The sequence below is a fragment of the Hippichthys cyanospilos genome, chromosome 7 (genome assembly GCF_059441005.1).
Source record: "Hippichthys cyanospilos isolate Australia breed blue-spotted pipefish chromosome 7, RoL_Hcya_1.0, whole genome shotgun sequence".
Taxonomy (NCBI): domain Eukaryota; kingdom Metazoa; phylum Chordata; class Actinopteri; order Syngnathiformes; family Syngnathidae; genus Hippichthys; species Hippichthys cyanospilos.
Genome location: NC_142375.1, coordinates 4,434,926 through 4,458,400, shown reverse-complemented (window position 1 = coordinate 4,458,400; position 23,475 = coordinate 4,434,926). Strand labels below are relative to the sequence as shown.

The following is a 23,475-nucleotide window of genomic DNA, read 5'->3' as shown; positions in this document are numbered from 1 at the left end:
ATAAATTGGGAGGGCACTTGTTTAACACTTTTGCAAATATAAATTCAACCATGCGGCTCTTTTCATACAATCATTTTTACTCACTTAGGCTACCCACAAAAAACTCCTGCATTAAATCCATATTCAAGCGGTTAAGACTCTTCACACACACACATTCATTTGGTTTGAGGGGATAACTTTTCAAGTTTATTTTAAAATTTAACGCTGATAATACCAAAAGTTAATCAACATTTTATAGGTACGCTATAACAGGTGTATATAGCTGGAGTCCCAACAAAATGATAATTACTGTTTATTACAGACGTATCGAAAGGAATCTCAAGCATATCATTATTTTAATTCGCAAATGCCTTTGGTGCTAATCAATACACTATGTTCTAGTTATGGTGAACTGTGTAATATTAAAATTAAAAAAAAGATTTTTCTTTGTGTCATTACTCCTCATTTGTTACCACTATATTCTCTTGAATATCTACAGTATCATAAATCTAGCTACAGTATCATCGCATTTCACTTGATTTACAAAGTAAACAACTTTTTCTATAGCATTTTGACAACAGCTGCAACGGTAACGAAGCACTGTATAGAAGATATAACCGGACTACGCTTTATACATGGTAAATATTTGCTGGTCTCATTTGTGGCCCGTCGATATGTGGGGGACTGACCAATCAGAGTGACCTCTGCTGGCCAAACAAGCAACAAGCACTGCAATTGATCTGGAAAAAATCAAAATCACGAACGCTTAAGTGGAATTCTATTATGAATCAGATTAATCTATTACAAGTAAAGATTTTAGATTGTTTACTTTCATTGCTTGGCTTTCCGTAACAGTCCATCTGGCCCCTTAAAGGGCTTTTGTTATCTGAAGCATTCACTGAACAAGTCATTTGTAGAGGCCATCGTATTCTTCGAAGTCTTGTTACCCTGAACGCTCACTAGTTTATGGCCCCGCACTTTCCACTTTGTGTTCAAGCAGTAGGCGGCGTACGCCCTTTAGTCAAATTTTATTTTTAGCATTTTCTTTTTCCTCGACGTCAGTGGTCTTCAACTTTTTTCAGTGATGTTTTCAGCCAAGAACCCCCTTAACCAGTGCAAAGCATTGTTAGGGTAAAAAAAAAAAAAAGACTCAATATGTCATCAGTGTTTGATTGATTAAACTTTAGAACCCTTCAAACTTCTTTTGTATTGGTCCACAAAAAAATCAACATTAAGTGCCCTCTTTTGGATGATAAAAGATAAATTATCAAAAAACATAACTTAATTATTAATACATTTTTGTCCACAAAAAATAAACATAGTGTCTAACGTGTTCTCAAAAAGAAGTAATTATAAATATTTTTTCACAGAAAAATATTCAACAGAAAGCATCTTTTGAGATTACTGTAGGGATCTGTTCACAAAAACAACGTTTTAACTTAATTGCTAATATTTGTCCGCAAAAAATAATCAACATAGTGTCAGACCTGTTCTCAAAAAGAAATCCACAGCAAAATATTGAACTTAAAGTATCCTGTTTTGGGATCATAGTAGAGATGCGTTCTCTAATAATAATAATAATAATAATAATAATAATAATAATAATTCATTTGACAGGTAAATTGATGTGGCATGTGCCATGTTGGGTCTGTGGCGAGGCGAAGAAACCACACATTGCTGTGCTAGTGGAGATCTTTACTCTTCGCATGCCATCACAAAACTGATACAACAAAGTCCAAAACAGCCAAGACAAAGCCAACAGGTTCAAAGCATCAAAGGATCATAGCAACATGCCTACTGGGTGAGAGACATGGTCCTAGTGTCCGCCACAGGTCTAACTATTCTAGTATAGAGGAGAATCTGGGTTTTAATAATATGAAATTGAATTACCTACTAAACACAAAATTTGTTTTATGAACTTATATTTTCCTGAAACAATTGATAACTTCAATAATTATTTTTTAAGGATTTTTTGCACGTTTGTTTGTTTGTTTAATTTAAAATCTCAAATATCCCCTGAAGTTCCTTCAAGTACCTCCAGGAGTACTGGTACCCCGTTGAAAAACCACTGCTCTACGTGATCAGTTCAAGTCCCGCCCTTAACTCTTAGTTTAATTAAATTATTTTTGGTTTTCTACTAAGTTAACAATTTATTGGTGATAATCAGGAGTTGCTTGTCAAAAACCTCAACGACCCTCTTTCTTTCACGTTTATTGACGAACAGAACCTATATGCAGTTCAACGTTTTCCATTTGGCTTGTGACGAATCTGCAGTCAAAAAACACAAAATTACTGGACTGCCGTTGTCCGAGACCACATGTGTAATCAGTCGCCAGTCAATTTTAAGATCCAGATGATGTGTGGAACACGGGCGCAAAACTCGTTCTGCGACATAACACGAAAATTGAGAAATTCTACGCATTCTTTTCTTGATTCGATCTGAAGGTGCAATTATTGAGAGGCACTGGGGTGGGGATTGGGCAAAGGTACTGACGCTGCATGGAAATCCTCCTCGTTGCAAGCCACAAATTTGGACGAGCTTCTGCAAAGGCCTTGCACAAAACAAGCGCTGGGACGTCAAATTGGATTCTCATACCAATAGCCATTGAATCGCCCTACACATAATGTATTACCAATTTAATGTAATATGCATCGTTGGGCAACAGGTGGCTCCGTGGCGCAATGGATAGCGCATTGGACTTCTAGGCTCTGTGCAGCGATTCAAAGGTTGTGGGTTCGAGTCCCACCGGAGTCGCATTTTTTTAAGCAGTTTTGATTGTGTCGTTCTCATCTTCTGTCATTTAACTGGTCGTGTAAATTAAAAGGTTCTTTGAAGACTTTTCAGCAGTTTAGATTTTGCCGTCACCGAATAAGTTTTTAAAATAAATTAGAATATTAATAATTTCAATACTGATACCAGCGAGTATTTAAAGGTTGTAGTTTGTAAACGTTCAGTCGTGGACACCTCTAAAGCCCCCAATAAGATCACGATCGTGTTGATTCCTACCAGTAGATGGCGTACACATTAAAGTGTTTAAGAATGTTGAACCGCAGACAGGAGGGCACAGAGCACCAGAGACCAAGACGCAAGAGGACTCAAATGATGGCCGTTCTTATGAAATCACTGCATTTGATTTTTCTCATGGCTGTCTCCGAAGCGGTAAGAAATCCCACCTCATTCTTAAACATTAATGGTAGTGAAAGTTTTTTTTTTTTTCTTTGCTGACAGACTTTTGGTCATTCATCAGAGTATGAGTATGATGAATGATAATTCATATAAATGAAAGTCAATTTACATGAGCAAATTTAATGCTGGGCCAGTGTGCTCTGAGTAAATCCGCGAAGCCCCGTTAGCTTGTTTTCAATTGTTTGGCATAGGGCTGCACGATTATGGCCAAAATAATAATCGCGGTTATTTTGGTCAATATCGAAATCACGATTATTAATCACGTTATTCATCAACATGTGTATTATATGCATTTTTTAAACAAGCAGTATATAAACAAGGCTTCAAGGCTTGATACTTACAAATAATAGCAATAAACTAAAATATATAAATAAAGTCAATAATTAAAACAAATGTCACACAGCTAACTTAGGTGCTGAGTGTAAACCAATGGAAAAAAGAAGCCTACTTAAAACCAAGCACATTATTTAAGTCAATTTTAATCAATTAGCAGTGGAAATGTCATTTTCGGTCATTTCAAACCGAATTTATTCCAATTTTGGGTCTCAATTGACAGATAGCACTGTATATATCAGGAAACGGATTTGGATTTGGCTTTTCCCTCCAGGTTCCTGGAAGCTTGCAAAGCGCTTGATTTGATTTACCGACAGAAGTGCTTGACTTTTTAAAAGTTAATATCGCCGGGGATCAGCTTCACCAATCGTGAAGCCGATATCGTGATTAAACCTCGATTCATTGTGCAGCCCTAGTTTGGCACAGTTTTTAAAAGGATATAGAATTGTCCATTTGTTTTTTAGCGAAAGATGTTTTGTCGCCTGTCCGACTAACAAGGCTTGGAATTAACCACATAAACTGAATCGATATTTGAAATTTACTCAACATGTTTTTTTCACTTCATTGAATGTTATAGACCTTTTTATATCATCAAACACGATCCAACTAATGTCAATGGTAATATGATACTTGTAATAGTCATGTGGAGAATGGCTTTAATAATTTTGATAAGACCAGGGCTTCTCACACTTTATGGAGTCAGGGACCCCTTTGAGAAAGCAAATTTTCCAAGGAACCCGATTGCAAATGTTTGCGTAAACAAACAAAAAAAAAAACCTTTTTTTTATCAGCAACATATTTAGTTTGATAACAAGTATATTTGATAGTTTTCAGTTACACTGAAGTTTAGAAAATACAAATTGAAAATTGCACCTCCTTATAACAACCGGGGTCAATTTCGCCCCAAAAATGTTGCTACCGTTTATTTGCATTATAAAATCAAATGCCGCTTTAGTGTGCTGGCTTCCTTGCCTCGTTAGCAAGCAATCGTAGACACAAAACGCATTTTGACACATTTCAAAATGATTACATTTATAAAAATATATCAAACACATATACTGTATATTCAACACAAACATATGTGTTTTTTTTTTAATATATATATATATATATAGACCCCCGCCAGTCAGGCCACGGACCCCGGGCGGTCTGCAAACCCCAAGTTGAGAACCGCGGCTTTAGCCACGGCTCACGCGTTCGTATTGCCGAGCTGAACTAAATCGGCGCCTGCGATGACTTGCGCGACCCGATTCTTTTCCAGGTCTCTACGCCGTGTGAACAGATGGTGGTCGGCCTGCAAGCGAAGATCCAGGAGCTGACAAATGTCATCAACCAGCAGCACCGATACATAAAGGTGCTGCACGGCCATCAGGCTCAGCAGCTGAAGCACATCCCCAATTCACATCTGGGACCCCAAAACCTCCACAGAGGTACGCCTTTCTTTCCGCCTGCTCACGCTCAACAGACTAAATAACGCAACTAGCGTACAATGGTATGTTAAGGCGGTCCGCGGCGTCCTTGGTGTTTGCTTTGGCACGTTTGAAAGGGTCGCTCCGTAATATGTCAACGTTCCTACAACACTCCGCAACAAAGCGTGCCCAGTAATAAGTGGGAAATGATGCATTACAGTTTGAACCTAACCGCCCAAGAAAAACGCTAACTCAGGGTAATCCCCCCAAATTCTAATCAATGTTACGATGAACAAAATAGCGTACAACTGCGATGAAAATGAAAGGATATCGGTAATAGAACATGTCAATTATTTCTAACACGGGTGCATTAATTGGTGGCATTTCTGGCTATGAGCGCCTCACTCAACACATGCATTCAAAACGCGTCCATCGCTTGCTCCCGACTTGTGTGTTCAGACTGCTCCGAGGTGTTTGCCGATGGAAACGCGGCCAGCGGCTTATATGTGATCCGCCCCGATAGCTCCCCCGCAGCGCTCAGTGTCTACTGCGACATGAACAACGGAGGAGGGTGGACAGTTTTTCAGCGGAGAAGAGATGGCAAAGAAAACTTCGACAGGTGTGTGTAACTGTGCCAATACGGAATAAAAAGAAGATCGAAAACGTCATTCGGAATAAGTGCGATAATCCGTCTACGTACGCAGGGCTTGGGTGGAGTACAAGCACGGCTTCGGGGATCTGCATTCTCCGGATGGAGAATTCTGGATGGGCAATGATGCCTTACACCAGCTCACCTCACAAGGTGTATCTCACAAGGCATACAGTATCTCCGCATTCGCTCGAAGTGAAATGTCACAAGTTAACAAAAGGTCTCTTCTAGGAGAGTACGACTTGCGCATTAATATGGAAGATTTTGAGGGGAAAGAAAGATTTGCCGAGTACAAGAACTTTAAGGTGGACAGCGAGACGGTAAGGTCGCAAGCGCCTTATCTTTAACCTCCCCGTGGTGTTGTGAGAAAAGAAGGACGCTTCATTTCTCACAACACTTTGGCTTTTATTTAGACTGAACGTGTCGTTTCTGAGCGCGAGCAAAGATACAGGTTTGAGGACTTGTTATCTGTGTGAACGCTTCGGCGCTGATTTACTCGTTGGCACATCTACAAAAAGTCACTTTCAGCCTTTCATGTTCAAAGTCGTCACCCTTGAGTCAAACACATACTGCGGTCTTGTGTTTGTATAGTTATCTTTTGTAACATCAGTCCCAAAACCTTTCACATACCCAACCTACTATGCCACCTTTGAATCTGCTCCTCTCATTAGGATAAAGTATCTTATTCAACGTGGGTAGGCAGCTCGGTGGAAGAGTGGTTAGTCCGTCCCCCTCACAGAGTCCCGAATTCATTTCCACCTCACGCCGGACTTCCTGCGTGGAGTTTGCCTGTTCTCCCCAAGCCTGCGTGGATTCTCTCCGGCGCGCCGGCTTCCTCCCACATTCCAAAAAACATGCGTGGCAGGTGTATTGGACACTCTAAATCAGAGGTGTCAAACTCCAGTCCTCGAGGGCCGGTATCCTGCATGTTTTCTAAACTTCTCTCTCTAATACAGCTGATTCATATGATTAGAATCATTTTCAAGCTCCTGTAGCATTTGCTAATAAGCTAATTATTCCAATCAGATGTGTTTGGGAAAGAAAAACGGAAAACATGCCCTCGAAGACTGGATTTGACAGCCATGCTCTAAAGCACAGGTGTCAAACTCAAGGCCCGGGGGCCAACTCCGGCCCACCACGTCATGCCCGCGAAAGCAAATCATGTAAGTTTCCATGACCCTTGCTAAAGTCAGTTCCAAAACTTTAGCTTGTTGTGTATAATGAAAAATAAAGTTGAGATTTTTTGGTTTGTCATATAAACAATAAATGAACAAACTAGAATGCTTCTGATTTCAAAATTTGTTGTGTACGGTAATAATACTATGAGATCATTTAAAGTCGACTTGGTTTCCTCAACATATCGGCCCAATGAAGGAAGTTCTGGCTACAAAATGCCCCCCCCCCCCCAAAAAAAAGAGTCTAATCATGATCAAGCTCTTGAAAATAATCCTAATAATTTGAATCAGATGTGTCTGAGATAGAGGGTTTGAAAAGAGCCAGGGTAACGGCCCTCGAGGACTGGAATTTGACACTTATGCTCTAATTTGTCCTTAGGTTTGATTGGGTGCCTGAATGGTCGTTCGTCCCTCTGTGCCCTGCAACTGGCTAGCAACCAGTTGAAGGTGCCCCTCGCAGACGGCTGGGATAGGCACCACTAAGCAGCTATAGAAAAATGGATGGATGCATTTTATTCAACTGTTTGACCATTTTTACTGTTGTGGAATCTGCGGTAGTGTGCCCATTGTTTTGTTATCAATCTCTGACATTAACGTCACATTTTTCTGACTTATCTGTGGAAGGACTTGTACCGGTTGCATTTGGGGGAGTACAACGGGAATGCAGGGGACGCCCTGGCTGATGTGCGCAGCACCAAGAAAGAAACTCCAGGCAGATCGGCCGGGATCAAATTCAGCACCTACGATAAGCAGCCTAATGGAGACGGCAAGTGCATCAGGCACAGCAAGTCAGGCTGGTGGTTCAGCAGGTCAAAATCTTTTCTCCTTTTAATTGACCCACGTGCGGAAAAATGAATGGGCTCCATTGCATTTTCTTCTCATATTGCGAATTCTCCTGGGCAGGTGTGATTCAGGAAACCTTAATGGTCATTACTACAAAGGACCGTACCAAGCGATGACCGACGACGGGGTGGTGTGGTACACTTGGCACGGATGGTGGTACTCCATCAAATCAGTAGTCATGATGGTACGGGCCGCCGACCTTCAGCATCCAAAAGCCAAGGCACTTGGACGGCTGCACCCGGGGAAAAGGGCAGGCCACATCCCTCGCCAAACACTTGGCCGTTGACTGAAAATCACGCTAACTTTGCAGTTACAACAGCAGACTGTACTATGTAGTTCTTGAGATGACTTGACTGTACTTCTGTTGTTTCATGTTTTGGTTAAAGCGTCACTGCAGTTGGATTACAATAATTAAAACGTTACCAAAATTGGATGTCATGTTGTATCTATCCCGTTTCCAAAAATGAGAAAACATTGAGGTATTCGGGGTATATCTGAAGTTTTTGGGAATGATAACGGGCACTTTTCTACATTAGGTCCTCAAACACCGGCTAATCGTTTAGCTACTGATGACACATCAGCAGGCGCAATTGGGGGTTCAGTGTCTTGCTTAACCCTTGAGCGCACATTTTGCAAACTATACACATTGTATTTTTTCCCGTTTGTTATGAATGCTTTTAAAGGCGTAATAATTTAAGCGACGGTATTTACGAATATTTCTTGACTTCAACCACTCGAACTGTCCAGTGGCGTTAGTTGTATCCATATATGCGTATGTAGGTTACATTTAACGCCCACAAAAAATTGAAAAGTGGTACGGTCTGTTTTTTTTAGCCTGTGAAGTGATGACAACACTTTCATAGCCATTAACTGGTCTCTACCGCCACCTACTGTCTTGAGGGTTAAGGTTACGCAAACACAAGTCAACAAAAATTTTCGGTTTGCTTACAGTTAGACCAACACTCAACGGAATGTTGCAATAATTGCAGGAAACCGTTGTAATAAATCCTATTAAAATGCATCTCAAAAATTTTAATTCTAATGTTTTTTATGGTCCAAAATATGATTATTGCTGTACACAAAATCGCACGTCCTGCTGCAATCACATAGAAATGTCAGAATCGATGCATTTTGAAAATGTACACGTTTTAATCATCTGTTGGAAATTTCAGCTCCCTAGTGTCCCCCCCCCCCATTGATTATTTTATGATATCATAAAAAAATATCAAATTAATTTCCATAATTCGTAACATAATGCCACAAGGGTTAAGGACACTCCAACATTGTCACGATGGTCAGGATGGAACCCACCACCTTTCGGTAGGGAAACAACCAGTCAACCATTGAGCCGTGCTGCCCAATTGGAGGGTTTAAAAAGAAAGAGAGAGAGAGAGGAGAGAGAGAGAGAGAGAGAGAGAGAGAGAGAGAGAGAGAGAGAGAGAGAGAGAGAGAGAGAGAGAGAGAGAGAGCAAAACCCTTAAAACCCTTAAAGCGCAGGTGTCAAACTCAAGGCCCGGGGGCCAAATCCGGCCCGCCACATTATTTTGTGGCCCGCAAAATGCTGATCATGACTTCAAGTTTCTGACTAAATAGGTAAAATTAACACTTAATTTTTTTTTGACTTCACAGCCATAATGGCCTTCCAACAGAAAATAAAAGTATAATTTGGCCCACGATTAAAATGTGTTTGAAAACCTCCGACTGCACCGTGAGGAAAAAACAAAACAAAACAACAAACAATTACCGTCATTACAATGAGGCATTCATTATTGAATGAATTTCTGTATGCCTGGTTTTGCGTACTCATTAAACGAGAACTTTCACATGTATTATACACCTACATCACAGGTGTCGAGGCTTGTAGGCCCAATCCGCCCCACCACATCCTTTTATGTGGCCCGCAAAATGCTAATTATGAGTTCAAATTTCTGACTAACTAAAATGTATTTGACTTCACAGCCATAACGGCCAGCCAACAGAAAGTTAAAGTACACTTAAAATTTTTTTGACTTCACAGCCATAATGGCCTTCCGACAGAAAATAAAAGTATAATTTGGCCCATGATTAAAATGTGTCTGACACCCCTGATTTAAATTTCTGGGTGTCCAGGGATTTTTCACTAACCCTTATTATCACCCAACGACTTTGAAAGGATCATAACATTGTAAAATATAAATATATATATATATATATATATATATATATATATATATATATATATATATATATATATATATATATATATATAGTCAAAATGTGCAGTGGAATCTGCCCTATCTATCTATCTATCTATCTATCTATCTATCTATCTATCTATCTATCTATCTATCTATATTTTTTGGGGGGTACACTTTATGTTCGGTACACAAATTGTAAAAATGCAATAATGGCAAAGGTAATTACGCTGTATATTTATGAAATTGGAATATTTATTATGTCATAATTTTTGAAGACTTTTGCATTATAGGAGTCCAGGCTAAGCCAATCATCGAAGTCGTTAAAAGGGTTGCAAAATTGGCCACTTGCGAGTTGCCGTTGAAAGGATTAAAGCAAAAATTGGGGGAAAACACGAGCTTTTCAATATGTCCAAAATTGACAATATTTCCAATTTTCAAATGAGCCTGACATGGACGAATTTTGACACATCTTAGGAGACCTCTTGTTTGCAAGCATTTAGAATGGATGGCAGCATGGCATATTGAAAGTTGTCATGTTTTGACAATCTACCGTATTTTCCACACTATAAGGCGCACTTAAAAGTCTTGAATTTTCTGAAAAGCTGACAGTGCGCTTTATAATCCAGTGCACCTTATACAGCACATAAACTGCAAGTTTGTAAATTCTTCTATTTTTACTTCTGCATTTCAGTTACGAGTGTATTTTTTGCGATTAAAATTTTTATAACACCCTGTTTGAAATTTTGATGTGCTGTACATATACTGTATGCTCCAATTTTGAAGGAATTTATATGGGGTCAAGGTGGCTTTTTGCAAAAGAATGTGCGATTTTTAAAAATAAATCCAGAAACTGTTTCTGAATCAACAAAACAATAAATTATAAGGTTTTTGGTTGCAATTCGATTAAATAGTTTGAGTATTTATCTGAATCATAATGATATTTCGGATAGTGCTAAAATAAAACGGATTTTTATTCATTTTGGGAGTGAGCGGAGTTGTGAGAACACATATTCTATTAATATAGTTTGACTGACTTATCTGATTGTTTTGTTGACATTCCCTTTAGCGCAGCCCCATCTAGTGGATGCATAGCGCAACAGCAGCAACTACTGTAGTTTCTATTCTATGCGCCTTATAATACAGAGCGTCTTATATATGAAAATCATTTTAAAATAGGTCATTCATTGAAGCCTTATAATCCAGTGCGCCTTATAGTGTGGAAAATATGCAATATTTCAGCCTTCGAGTGTCTCTTTTTTTGTATGCTTTTCCTGTGAAATCACACCTGAAAATCATCAAAAAGCATATCAAAAAGCCCAAGTTGGGTCAACATTTTCCCTATGGGTTCAAGGAACGTGTCTCTAAATAAATGATTTCACACTGTGAGAAAGGTTAGTCAAATGTGACAACATAAGTGACCAGCTATAAAATCAGGTCGTGAGGTGATTTTTCCAAGGTGACAATTGTACTTATTTAAGAGGGATTTTAAGGAATCAAAGCATGATATAATCATTTTCTTAAATGGGAGTTCGGGTATCATTTGGTCAGGCAGAGTTACAAAGGAGAGTTACATTCCACATAGTAGAGTAAGGTTGGAAGGAGCAAACAAAGAACAAGAACATCCAAGTTCAAGTCTATGGGTTTAGGTCAGTTGAACTAAAGGAGAAGTCCTCGTTTGCTCACTTAAGCACGTGAAGTTCTTCTTCCGGCGGCCTGAAGCAGCCCAGCGATTGAGCTACGCTCTTTGGAGACAACTCTTTCCTCTCGAAACGAAAAACACAGGCTGACAATCCTTGTGAAGCCACCAACATGGAAATGAGCGATAACGGTTTGCCGAGCAAATAAAGTACACGTCCCGTCAAGTTTTCCCAGCTTCATCCTAGTTTTGGACATGACAGAAAAAAAGGCAGATAACCATAAGGAGAGGTGCTATATACAGACCCTGAGCAATGCCTGTGATTTTCTTGAGCTTTGGAGTCAGAAGCTAAACAAGCCCCACGCTAATATCCAAGTGCATCTTGCCATGTCTCTGCATTCAAAGCAAGGGATATTTGACTCCAAAATGTTCCAAAGGAATCCTGCATTCAACAATTTGTGGCCCTTCCATCCATCTGGTGCTGGGAATAAGCTCTTTGGAGGAAAGAGGGTGCCGTTATCTCGGCGATAAGGGCGCACCGGCTGGGAAGGACGCCGAGTTCCGCGGAGAGCTGAAGGGAGACGTGGGGGACAGGCGGCGTGGACTCCCCACTAAGTCGCCATTGTGCAGTTTCCACAGCAGCTCCTCGTTCTCCATCGACAGACGCTTGTTGACCTTGGACTCTTTCTGCAGTGTCTGCTGCAATATGGCTTGCTCACTGGACAGCTGCCTGCAGTCACAGTCGGAGACATCTTTTTCAAAGGGGCACACTCATTGCGAAGAACGTTCTGGAAATGGCATTAAGATGCGGAGGCGACTTTTCTTTTTTCTCAAAATTTGCCGTGTCCATTCTTTAGAATATATTGCAGACAAGGCTATCTGGTGAGCAGTGAGGATAGCGGGTTATTCAAATTTAAAGGGATAATTTTACAGTCACGGGTGGCACCAAAGTCTGGTATCAGCATTTTCTTCTTGCTGATGTAATGCAGCTTCAACCTCACGAGGGCGCCGTTTGTTGATATAATTCCTTGAGCTGTTATTTCAAATGTCTAGCTATCTATTTATCTATACACATAAATGTATATATTTTTTATTATATTTATATTAACTCTTTCAGTGTCAAGCGTTATTTGGAAAAAGAAACCTCTAGAGGGCCAGTATATTAAGCCTTTTCACTCATCTGTCAAGGTTGACAGAATATTATGTGCTATGTCTAAGTAAATATGGGTGCTGTCATATGAAAGATTGACTTCCATTCCTTACTTTGAATTGCATGTAGATAATAACTGTGTTATAAGTGTGGAAACACGTCCATCTATCGGTCACAGTTATCACTACAGTGCTCAACTGGATTATATTAGGTAAACAATAGTCAAGGGTGTCAGCTCTCCTCCAGAACCAAAACGCATTTGCCCAGAATTTTACTATAGTTATTACAATTTAAAAAGACGAGAATTGTCGTCCATGGCACTGAATGAGTTAATAACCCAAATTATTTCAAGGACGCCCAGGGGTAAGGCCACGGACACCCGTTGTTCGCGGACCTCCCTTTGAGAACCTAACTTTAAAAGGATAGACTAATGAACCAGCCTATCTATATACAAACACGTGTACAGTATATACGTACCTTGAGAGAGCTGCATGTTTGTCCATCCTGGCTTTGTAGTCCTCGTTTTCCTGCTGAATCTTCGTCAGACATTCCTCCAGTTTCACGTTAGTCTCCACCTAGGACACACCAAGTGACACACTTTTAAGCCTCGAGAGCACCATGAAAAACATTGTTCTTTAACTTGGGATTGATTTGATGACAATGCCTAAAAATGAATACAGTACTACTAACCAGTTTGTCCATTTCCATGAGCTTCTTTTCCTTTTGGTGCAGCTGGTTATTCTTGATTTCTAGCACCACCTTCAAACTTTCAAGCTCCTGCTCCAGGTAAACGACGTGGGAGTCCTTCTACATACATGCACACATACACAGCTTATTATTACAGGAAGGTATTTCTCCGTGTACAAGTTGAGTTTTTTTTCTCTCATTTTCAAACCCTGTATTGAGGGGGGGTCGACTTATACCCGCATAACACAAAATATGACGTTGACGAATGACGTTAATTCAAATGTGAAATAAGTCATATGCCATTTACAAGGCTTAAAATGATTATATATACTTCTACTTCAATATGGTATGCCTCCGTTTTAGCGTGTTTGCACTTTCAAATGCACTTTTGTCAAGCGCCGCCTTATTGCCTCCTTGTTGTCAACAATGAGGCTGCGAGGATCATTTTTCCAACGGACTTTGACCCATTATGAAAAGGAAAGGCTGGCTTGATGTTTCTCCTTCAGCCCTCGGACATGTGCTTGAACAAGCCGACACGGATATCGGCAGGTGGGGGGAGATAGCGGATGGCAACGTTCCATGCTCTGATCAAACAACAGTTGTCACTTGGGTAAAGAACGTCCCAAGTAAGACGATCAGTAAATCGTCACAGAAGACGTACGTTTTAAACAAATAGGACAGGTCAGAAGATGACTACCTGTGGAAGAGTAACGAAGATGTCTGCACAAATGGTGAGCAGGAAGGAGAGGATGTCTGGGATTTAAATGGGAGGAGCTATGTGGCGAGTCAGATTATGATGATGACTTTGAGAGCTTTTCAATGAATTCATATTCAACCGTGTCTAAAAACGAAAGCACTTCAAATCATTTTATTGTTGCAACATTAGGTTCAGCATTTGCGTCCACGAGCGCACGCACATTGCCTCGCACTTGTCTTGTTTCCGCCCCACCCCCTCACTCCATAACCGCAAATAACCGTATGTTATTTGCTATACGATGAAGAAATGGGTCTAAAAATACTGTAATTTTGTGATGTTAATACCCATGTGTTTTCATTGGACAGCCACGATAAGTGTAACTACTAAAGTCAGGCGTAGACTTGTACTCGCGTTTTTGCAAAATTCACTCAAATTGAAGTAAAAAAGGCAGTTTGAATAATACACCGAGAAATACGGTACTTGCCCTAATGCAACCATGAGAAATCAAGAAGGCTCCTCTAACCTCTTAAGCGTATTGGCTTCTATTATATTGTGCATATCCAGCAAACGATGTGATTTTTTTTTTCCTTTCCTGTCAAATGCATGCATTACATTCTTCTATTATTCAGTAAGTTGCAAAGTGATTGTCATCAAGGAGTTCAGCTTTTGTAAAGTTGTGGGAAAAGTATTGTTCTGCAGGCCAGCAGAGGGCAGCTGTGCTCATATCTGCACAACCTTAGTTCTGCTCTTTGAACTTAGTACCGTTCTTTTTCACAAAGTCGTGAAATGATTATCAAAAGACTCATGTGAGGCCATGTTGCACCAGTAAAAGTCCCGACCTGATTTTTGTCTGTCAGTATCCGCCTCTCTTCCTCTGCTTTCAGCTTTTCGTTGAGGGCCGCGTTTTCGGCTGACAGCTCCGATATTTTGTCCTGATAGAAGGAAGAAATGAGAATTAACATTTGATCCTCAACAAAATCAGTCCCCAAAATATAATTTGGTCCTGTCAGGTGAAATAATGAAGGGTTATCGAACAATTTTTTTAAATCCAATTCCAATTAAATTGTGTTAAATACAAACAGAATCGTGATCAACCTACACTTAATACGACTACTATATTTAGCAGTGGCGGTGCGTGCATGTCACACTCAGGCCTTCAATGATGTCCTAGCTTATGGAATTATATTTGTGCCACAATCGCGAGCAAGCAATGAAAGATTTTGAGCGAGCAAGGATAGATTTTTAGCATAGAAAAAAATGAGCGAGTTTGGGTGAGCAACGATGGATTTTGAGCACAGAAAAACTTTTTGCTCTGTCACAATCTCAAATTGCTCGTTCACGAAAGCCTTTACTCCCTTGCTCAACATCTAACTCTCCGCTCGATCAAGTCGTGTACTCTCTGCGCGCTCAGTGTGGCACACACGTCACGAATGTGCCACAAATCCAGCCAATCAGAGCACATAGATTTGACTGCTTGGTCTCCAGTTACTGTAAATTGCTTGTTATGTTCACTCGGAAAGAGCAAACAAGATCGCGTCACACCGACTTGGGTGGGAGGTGGACTTATATCATTAAAGTACAAAAACTAACAAGGTACTTCTATCAAACGAGACAGTAAAAATAATACTAAAAATAATGCACATACATTGTTTCCAAAGAAGTCCTTCTGGGTCAACACAACAAGCAAGCTAACTGACTTTTGGGTAGTAGGCTGGTTGCCAGCCAATTGCAAGCATTCATGCACCCAATCACACCTAAGGACAATTTAGTATGTCCAATTCACCTGCCATGCATGTTTTTGGAGTGTGGGAGGAAGCCGGAGTGCCGGGAGAGAACCTGCACAGGCTCGGGGAGAACATGCAAACTCCACACAGCAAGGCCGGAGCGAAGTGGATTTGAATTCAGGTCCCTGATCTGTGAGACGGACGTGCTAACCACTGCTCCACCGAACCGCCTACCACAGAAGATGAAATCCCTTAAAGGGCCTCTTTCATTGAAATTCAACTTTTTGGAGCTTTTAACAATGTTACAATATTGCTTTGTCACCCTAAATACCCCCAAAGTGTTATTTTCATTCGTTGATGCATTTTGAAGGCTTCCTTGCACATTCTGCGCTCTCAAAATCTGAGCAGATGACCAGGGATTAAGTCTACTTGGTACTTTTACTTCCTGGTTAGAAATACAGCCACCACAAAAACCCATTTATCAAAAAAAGTGAATTTCGAAAGCGTCAAAGGTAGGATTCCAACATTGATATGCACACATTTAACTGTGGAAAACTTAAAATCACATATTGCCCTTTGATTCCTTGCAATTGTAAGATGAGGAAGATTGTCTTTAAACTGTTCCAATATTTCATCAAAGAAGTTCCTCAGCTTTACGTCTATCAATTATTAGGCAAGCTCTTTTTGTCACCAATAATGGCACCCCGCCTTTCCCAAATTTCCATATTCATCTGTGGGATGTTACGGACGCGTATTTTGATGAGCATTGGTCAAGTTTCTCCCTCTTTTTTTTGCCACCTACCCCACCGTTTTTGGAACGTGCTGCAGATGTGGAATTCTAATAGGTTAAAAAGGAATTTGCAAACCATTGTCTTCTATTTTTATTTACAGTACGATTTAAACATCGAGCCGACTTCATTGGAATTGGGTTTGTATTAAAGTGATGTCCCAGTTTCAGTGCTTTGACAATCAGTATTTATGATGAAGAGGTTTGCTTGAATAAAAATTTCAACTCCTCTTACAGAAAGTGTGGTTTCTGTTTCCTGTCGCGTTTTCTCCAGGTTCTCCAGATCGGATTCCTGAGTTCTTTTCAGCACTAAAATGAACAGTTTGAGAAACACACATTCATATCAAATGTATATTAGAGTATATCAACCATTGCTAAATGATTGTGTCTGTTTTATATTATGCGTTAAACTCACCTTGTAGTGAGGCCTCGTGCTGCTCTTTGATACACTCAATGATTTGGTTGTGAGTTTCTTCCTGGTTCTTCCTCTCAGCTTCATGCCTGGTCTTCATTTCCTCCACCTGGCGAAGTGGATGCAACGGTCATTTAGTTAGTGATCACTGAGCTCTGCTCAAAGTACATCACTGTGAACACTTTTTTTATCGTTAAAAGATATTATGTTCGTCGTAAGGCTGTCAAACCGGACCTTTGGAGATTAAAATTCTATAAAGCATGAAGGAAAAACGAACTCAGTTGACTCAGTTCTACTTAACATCGTTTGGCAGACGAGCTAACTTTGCAACCAATCTAAGTCACCGGCACAAAAACAGACAAAAACGGGCATCGTTTTGATTGAAAAAGTTGATTGCCCTGTTCAAACATCTGGCAGAAGGTTAGATTTTCACTGTGTTCTGTTGAAATAAATATAAACCCTACTCCCCTGTTATCCTGTTTGACCGGCTACAGGCTCCACTCTAGGTCACTGTGCGCTAGCTGGTTTTCCCAAACCTTGTGGCAGCCTCACGGTCTCTAACCTGCCAAGCTACTATCATCACATGTTCACTGTAATTTTTATGTGTGTAAACAAGGATGACCTCGGACGCCGGTTCAGTCTGCTTGCTTCTTTTATTGAAAACAATGCGGTGGTTGCAGCTAGCAAGCTGCTTGTGTTAGCCGAGGTTGTTCGCCACGGCTGCTTACAACCAACCGACTGCTTCTAGTCAAGCTCGTCCCATTACCGTAATTACCATAAGTAAGAATACATCCAATATAGAAATTAGCATCTGTTCGTCATAACTTGGCTCACGTGCCTGAGTGATGCAATCTTCCTCAAACGTTGTTGAAAAAAACGTCTGATCTTTAAGTTTGGTTAATAGGACCCACCCATTATTTGGCCTTCATTTTTTTTGGGAAAAAAAAACATCCTATATTTGGGAATTACAGTATTATGGTTAATTTTGCGACCACAGTGAGGATAAATGGCTATAGAAAATGGATGGACGGATGGATGAATTAGTTTAAAAAACAATTGTTTGACAGCACTTGTTTGTGCATATTAATCTTTTATCAAATCATCTGATTCATCAAAATGGACATGAGAACTGAAGCAAGTTTGTTATCACTGCTATTCTACACTGTCATTGGTTGGTTCTCGTGGTTTGTTTAATACAAGTGAAAATATATATATTTTTTATTAGCTACAGTACAAGTATGTGTTGCAACAATTACCATCATATTTGTGTTCCATCAACCAGCTGCAATTATAAGATGTTGTGAAGTTGTTCTTCATCTTTAGTGTCATTGTTGAGTTCTTTTTTTTTTTTGTCCCATATAGACTAAGCCAAAGAAAATGTAATTAACAATGTCCAACCCTCAATGTTCTTTTGTGCCATCAACACGAGCGCCAAAAGTGACAACTGGAATGTGTGTGCATGTATATAAACTCTGAATTTTAAGCAACAACTTCCTTCTTATCTCAAGACGTTTGGAAGCAAAGTGGCAAAGACCAAGCTTTTAAGATTTGTGCGAGATTTTGCCAGCAGCTGATTGTTGGCTAAAGAATACTTAAGTGTGTTCTCTGACCTGCTGTTCCATTAACATACAACATTTGTCCGCCTCCTCCTGGTACGTTTGATGGACTTTGTCCCACTCTGTTTGGTAAAACGTCCTTAATCTGACAAACACAAACAAGACAGAATAAAAATGAGTTTATACATAAAACTATGATTGTACATTTTCTGCGTGTTAAAGTGCTGTACCTGTCCTCCAGTTTGATTAATTCCTCCTTGTGTTGCTCATCGAGCCTTTTCAAGGCCTCCTCCAAATTTATGCGTGCCTCCTCCTTTTCCTTGTGCAGACGGTCACAACACTGAGACGATGCCACTGTACGGACAAAAAAAATCATGCGTTTAACATTCAATGCCGCTTCAACAACAATTTGTCGCACTTTGAATGGTAAATGAACCTATGTACAGTAATAGGTCTGAAAATCACAGTAATTGTTGCATGTGATTCTGCTGGGCTCATCTGAACAGGCAACTTTGAACACGTATGTGTTTTTGTATAGTTTTTAATAATCCAAGTCAATTTGATGAGTTTCAACTGGCATATATTAAAAAAAAAAAAAAAAGAAAAAAATCCAAATCTAACTCATCGTACAATTACAATGTCTGTATCCACCTTATTCCTTAGGGCTATCATTGGGAAACGATAATGTTTGTGTATGTCTTCCAGTTTATAACTTTCGGTTGTCAATTTTTACTGGTCACGATGGGTGTCGCTTCATTAATTTGGTTAACACCCACCAACCCCCCTACCTGCATACCGTATTTTCTTTTTTTCATAGAAACATACCAGGCACGGCTTGGAAACTTGTTGCGCTTTAGCGGTTGCACTAACATGTGGGAACTTGCATAAAAAGTAGAATTTGTGACTACAAACCAACGTTTTGAACGTGCAACCCTTGCAGCAGTTAATATCGCCAAACGTGGCAGGATGGGGTGAAAAACAGAGAGGACGGAGACTAACTAGAAAGCATATGTTGGTTACAGAGAGGAAAGGCTTTGATGAATTCAAGGACATCTCTATCCATGGTAGACCAACTAAAGTGCTGATGGAGAACATCAAGGGTTTTTGGATTCCTGGATGGCTTGTCAGTTTGGATGAGCGTGCCCACCGCACCTCAGGCCGGAGACTATCTGATACGAAAAAGCAATTGAGGGGAAAGGAATTAGGGTCAGGCTGTCCTCTAACGACTGACTTTATAATCTCCCCAATCTCCTCAATCACTGTATGCAGGGGGAAGATACAATGGGCGCAGGGTCCCTGGTTGGCTTGTTCTAATCCGGAAACTACTTGAAAAGGGTGTCTTGCTTGACAGTGTGGGAACCAGCGTGATAGGACAGTATGAAGTTGAATCAGGTGAAGAGCAATGTCCAGTGGGATTGGTGGGAGTTAAGTATCAGATGCGGATCGGTTATATTCTAGATTCCTGTGGTCAGTCTTCACCAGGATCCAGCCAATGTCGTAGTTACTCTCTGCAGGAGACTGTTGTCAAAAGAATGCACATAACTGGAGCTTCCTGTCTTCCTGGGACCGCTGAACAGGATGACTCCTAACCTGACGTTCGAGGCTTCCATCTCCATGATAAACTGTTCGTCTGGGTCCGGCATCTGGAGAAAAGCCCATTCTTGGGGGCCAGAAAGACCTTCCCGGCCTCCGGTGTCCACCAGAAAGGAAGCTTGGAACTGGTGAGGGCAGTAATTGGAGCTGTCACTGTGCTGCAAATCTGAGGAAACGTTGTAATTGATTGCTGGGTGAAAGAACTGGCCAGAAGATGACAGCAGAGAAGTTGGCCGCACCTAATTTGGATCTTGTCTCGTGAATATATATCCTAGATAGACAGGGAGGAGGCATGACATTCACAAATATAAACCTTCACAAATATAGAGTTCGTGAAAATAAATCGGACATGAAACGGGAATCTGTTGGATAATAAAAGCTCCTCCTCCTCCACAACACAAACAGTGGTAAGCTGCACAGAGAGGACATGCCTGCTGTTCCAAGCACAAGGTGCCTCAGCGTCACCTCCTTGTGGACATTGACTCTCACTGACTGAGCTGACCATAAATGAGACACCACGTACCAAAGTCGATATGAGTAACCAACTCTATGCACCGTCCAGAGTGGACAGAAGAATTTGTCCTTGAAATGGCTGGAGAGGCAATGCAAAAAGGCATCAACAAGAACGGGGATGAGCCAAGGATTAAGGCTGGCTCTAGCTAGGATTTAATGGCATAATCAGCCACCACTCTGTCCCCTTGTTGCAGAGACATGGCCATCCCGGCCCAACTCATCGCCTGCACTGCTGAATCCAAATATATTCCAGATGTCTTGCAAAATCATCAGGAATAAAGTGCAGGCTGGTGATTATTGTCCTCATTCCACTAATCCCCACAGCCATGTCTGCCCCGTCAAGTGATTAACTCATTCAATGCTAGGGACATATTTTCAATAGTTTTTTAATGCTTCCAGACATTCAGTCCCAGATATTAAGTATCTGGGTTCGAATGTCTGGACTGAAAACATGAAAATACATCCCTGGTATTGAATGAATTATGACAAAGGCTACCTTAGCCTGATTGGAAGCGAACATTTGGCGCTGTAGCGGGATTTGTAGGGAGGAGTTAACAAAGAATGCTGCGCAAGTCTCTGGGTCGCTATCATAGTGCTCCGGGGTCCCAACCGGGGGCCTGAGGACATTGAAAGCAATCGGCTGATGAGCTGGAGTGGAGGATGTCGTAGCCTGAGCCAACGAGGTGCCGACGGCTATTAGTGAGCTGGCGTGAGTGTTGGTCCAACATTACCTTCATTTTGCCGAGGCAGTCCGGTTCAAAGGGCTTGCGAGCTGAGTCCATGACTAGCCAGAGTGTACGATCGCAATCAGAGAGTGGACCAAGAGTGTGCAGAGACGGTAAGATTGGAGAACATCTGTATTAGTAGGAAACTGGCCGCAGTTTGACAACGAGTGGCTTATACATGGAGGCTTGGGAGGCAGGGGACAGGCAGATGAAGCCAAGCCAAGGCAGAGAGTCCGATCAGGGAGGTGAAATAATAGTCAGCCAAGCAGAGCGGCTCTTTTTACTGGGGCAACAGGCGTATGGGTAGTCAGGTGCAGGCAGTGTCAAAATCCAGGTAGACAGAACAGGGCAGCAGGCGTTCAGAAAGTCAGGGGCAGACAGGGGGAAGATTCTGGGCAGACAGAACAGGAATTTGGGCGAGAAAGCTTGACATGAGGGTGAGATGATTTGACAGGGCCTAGCAGGAAAATGCAGGGTAGGTAACTGGTTTCATCTAGTGTTGATTAGACTAATTGAACGGAAAGTGGTTAGATAAGAAGGAGAATGAACTGGCTGGACAGGCAGTCCGAGACCATATGCAAGAGAAAAAAAAAAAAATATGTTCAACAATTTCCAAAAAGAACAAAACAATAAGAGAAACAACAAAAAGCTAAGTGTGAAAGGCCAACCGTTATGACATATTTGTCATGCTGTAAATGCAACACTTTTCTTTAACTGACATAAATCACTTAAGTAGCTCAAAAAGATTGTGTGAAGGGAGTAAAGCCAGATGTGGCTCTTATGCAGTGACATTTGACTCATTACAAACGTGAAAGGAGGAAGAGTATTACACAGTCAACACCTCGCAAGAAACAGCAGTCACTTTCAGTTCCACATTCCAGGTTCATTATTCTTATCAATGACAAATGATACATTCCTAGACAATTGCTAGTGAACTATGAATTATGTAGTCAACTCATACCTTTCATGACTACTTTAGCTCTCACAAGCATACGCATGCCTACTTGTTACATTTCAACAAGACACAATGCAGCTCTCACAAGCGTATGCATGCCTACCTGTTACATTTCAACAAGAGAAACACAGATGTATGTACATTCCAAATCAGATGTTTTATCAGTTTGAACTTCAAATTCTGATTAAGTAATATTTATTTCTCACTGCACCAATGATGGTGATGGCTTACTGATTGCCTTGACAGAGCGCACGAGACATTGACCACATACACACGTTTGATCAAAACTTGGCATGTAATGTAACTATGTACTGTCTGTTGCTGGAACAGTTGCTGGAACCCATTGAATAGGATTCAAATATTGTTTGTGCTTTGTGTGCATGCAGCTGCTGAAGTGGCAATTGAAACATAAAGCCAATAACAGCTGAGGAAATCCTATATGCCGGCTCGTGCTGCACCGCACACATTGGGCAATGTGTGCATTGTGGCGGCAGGTGGTTGTATTAAATAAATGCGCATCATCTATTCTCAACTTTTTTCTCCAATATAAACATATCCATCATCGAGCAAATAATAAAGTAGGCAATAAAAAAAAAAAGTGTTATTGTGCAATAAGGGCAGTAATAATGAATGGTAGAGTAGATGGAGTGCAAGAAACTGTACACATATGAGGATGCAAAATATCAAGTATTCCAAAATATTATGTATTAAGCAGCTTTCCCGCACTGTGCAGGGTTTGTAAGGTGCATGTGAGCATGCGGTAAAGTGACTGGTGATGAGGCAGATTAGTGCGTGAGGGATTTATTCAGAATCCGGACACTACATGTCAAATCAAGTACCGGTACTTTGTCATCCTACCACTAGGTGCATGACAAAAGTCTCTCCTCTTACTTACCTGAATACTTATTCTGAAATTTGTACTTTTAATCTAAAAGGCCGTGTTGTATTTCTGTTTCCTGTTTTACTTCTGAAGCTGTTTGTCTGTCTCGTGCATTTCGTGTTCTGTCGCTCATAACACGTCTTAGGTGTCGCCCTATTGCCAAATTGCACAAACTGCATTGACTACATTATTTATTTTCGCAAGCCACGGAGAGCCGCAACTCCGGAGCTGCTGGTTGCCGACACCCACCTTAAACGATAACATGTCACAGGAAAACTATTAAACTGTGAATGGGACACGACAGGTTGTTCCTGTTTGGACACACTGCAGAAGTCTAAAGATGTTACTGAGTCTGGGGTGTGTGTGTGTCTATAAGGTCTGTCACCGAAAATCATTTATCATTAACCT

At 40.8% G+C, this 23,475-nt stretch overlaps 2 protein-coding genes and 1 non-coding gene across 6 annotated transcripts in view; 2 read left to right on the top strand and 1 right to left on the bottom strand.

The window, feature by feature from the left end:
• Positions 1-2,286: 2,286 nt before the first annotated feature.
• On the top strand, positions 2,287-8,008 carry LOC148420744 (fibrinogen-like protein 1). Of its 3 annotated transcripts, none has more exons than XM_088419677.1 (7): positions 2,287-3,139; positions 4,761-4,929; positions 5,368-5,527; positions 5,613-5,710; positions 5,789-5,877; positions 7,357-7,541; positions 7,636-8,008. In XM_088419677.1, the coding sequence occupies exons 1-7, from the start codon at positions 2,993-2,995 to the stop codon at positions 7,859-7,861; spliced, it is 1,074 nt and encodes a 357-aa protein (XP_088275803.1). In that variant the 5' UTR covers positions 2,287-2,992; the 3' UTR covers positions 7,862-8,008. The 3 variants fall into 3 exon arrangements, with proteins under 3 accessions (XP_088275803.1, XP_088275805.1, XP_088275804.1); XM_088419679.1 differs by having other exon boundaries at positions 2,288-3,139; positions 4,630-4,929; XM_088419678.1 differs by having other exon boundaries at positions 2,288-3,139; positions 4,626-4,929.
• trnar-ucu (transfer RNA arginine (anticodon UCU)) lies at positions 2,648-2,734 on the top strand. Its single transcript is given in 2 exon segments — positions 2,648-2,684; positions 2,699-2,734. It is a non-coding gene; the product is annotated as a tRNA-Arg (tRNA).
• A 1,978-nt stretch (positions 8,009-9,986) lies between the features above and the next one.
• The window catches only part of LOC148420743 (microtubule-associated tumor suppressor 1 homolog A-like), a 54,133-nt gene continuing 40,644 nt past the window's right edge, over positions 9,987-23,475 (bottom strand). For both annotated transcript variants that reach the window (XM_088419503.1, XM_088419504.1), the window contains 8 exons: positions 18,632-18,755; positions 18,456-18,546; positions 16,849-16,954; positions 16,669-16,742; positions 14,762-14,854; positions 13,229-13,345; positions 13,016-13,113; positions 9,987-12,118 (listed from right to left, as the gene is read on the bottom strand). In XM_088419503.1, the coding sequence (XP_088275629.1) occupies positions 11,905-12,118; positions 13,016-13,113; positions 13,229-13,345; positions 14,762-14,854; positions 16,669-16,742; positions 16,849-16,954; positions 18,456-18,546; positions 18,632-18,755 (917 nt within the window). In that variant the 3' untranslated portion in view covers positions 9,987-11,904. The remainder of the gene's footprint in view (positions 12,119-13,015; positions 13,114-13,228; positions 13,346-14,761; positions 14,855-16,668; positions 16,743-16,848; positions 16,955-18,455; positions 18,547-18,631; positions 18,756-23,475) is intronic.

Excerpts from the sequence above, each read along its gene's own strand:
- LOC148420744 (XM_088419677.1), top strand. The coding sequence starts at position 2,993 with ATGGCGTACACATTAAAGTGTTTAAGAATGTTGAACCGCAGACAGGAG. Across the intron at positions 4,930-5,367 it reads ACCCCAAAACCTCCACAGAG|ACTGCTCCGAGGTGTTTGCC; the intron begins GTACGCCTTTCT and ends TTGTGTGTTCAG. Across the intron at positions 7,542-7,635 it reads TCAGGCTGGTGGTTCAGCAG|GTGTGATTCAGGAAACCTTA; the intron begins GTCAAAATCTTT and ends TCTCCTGGGCAG.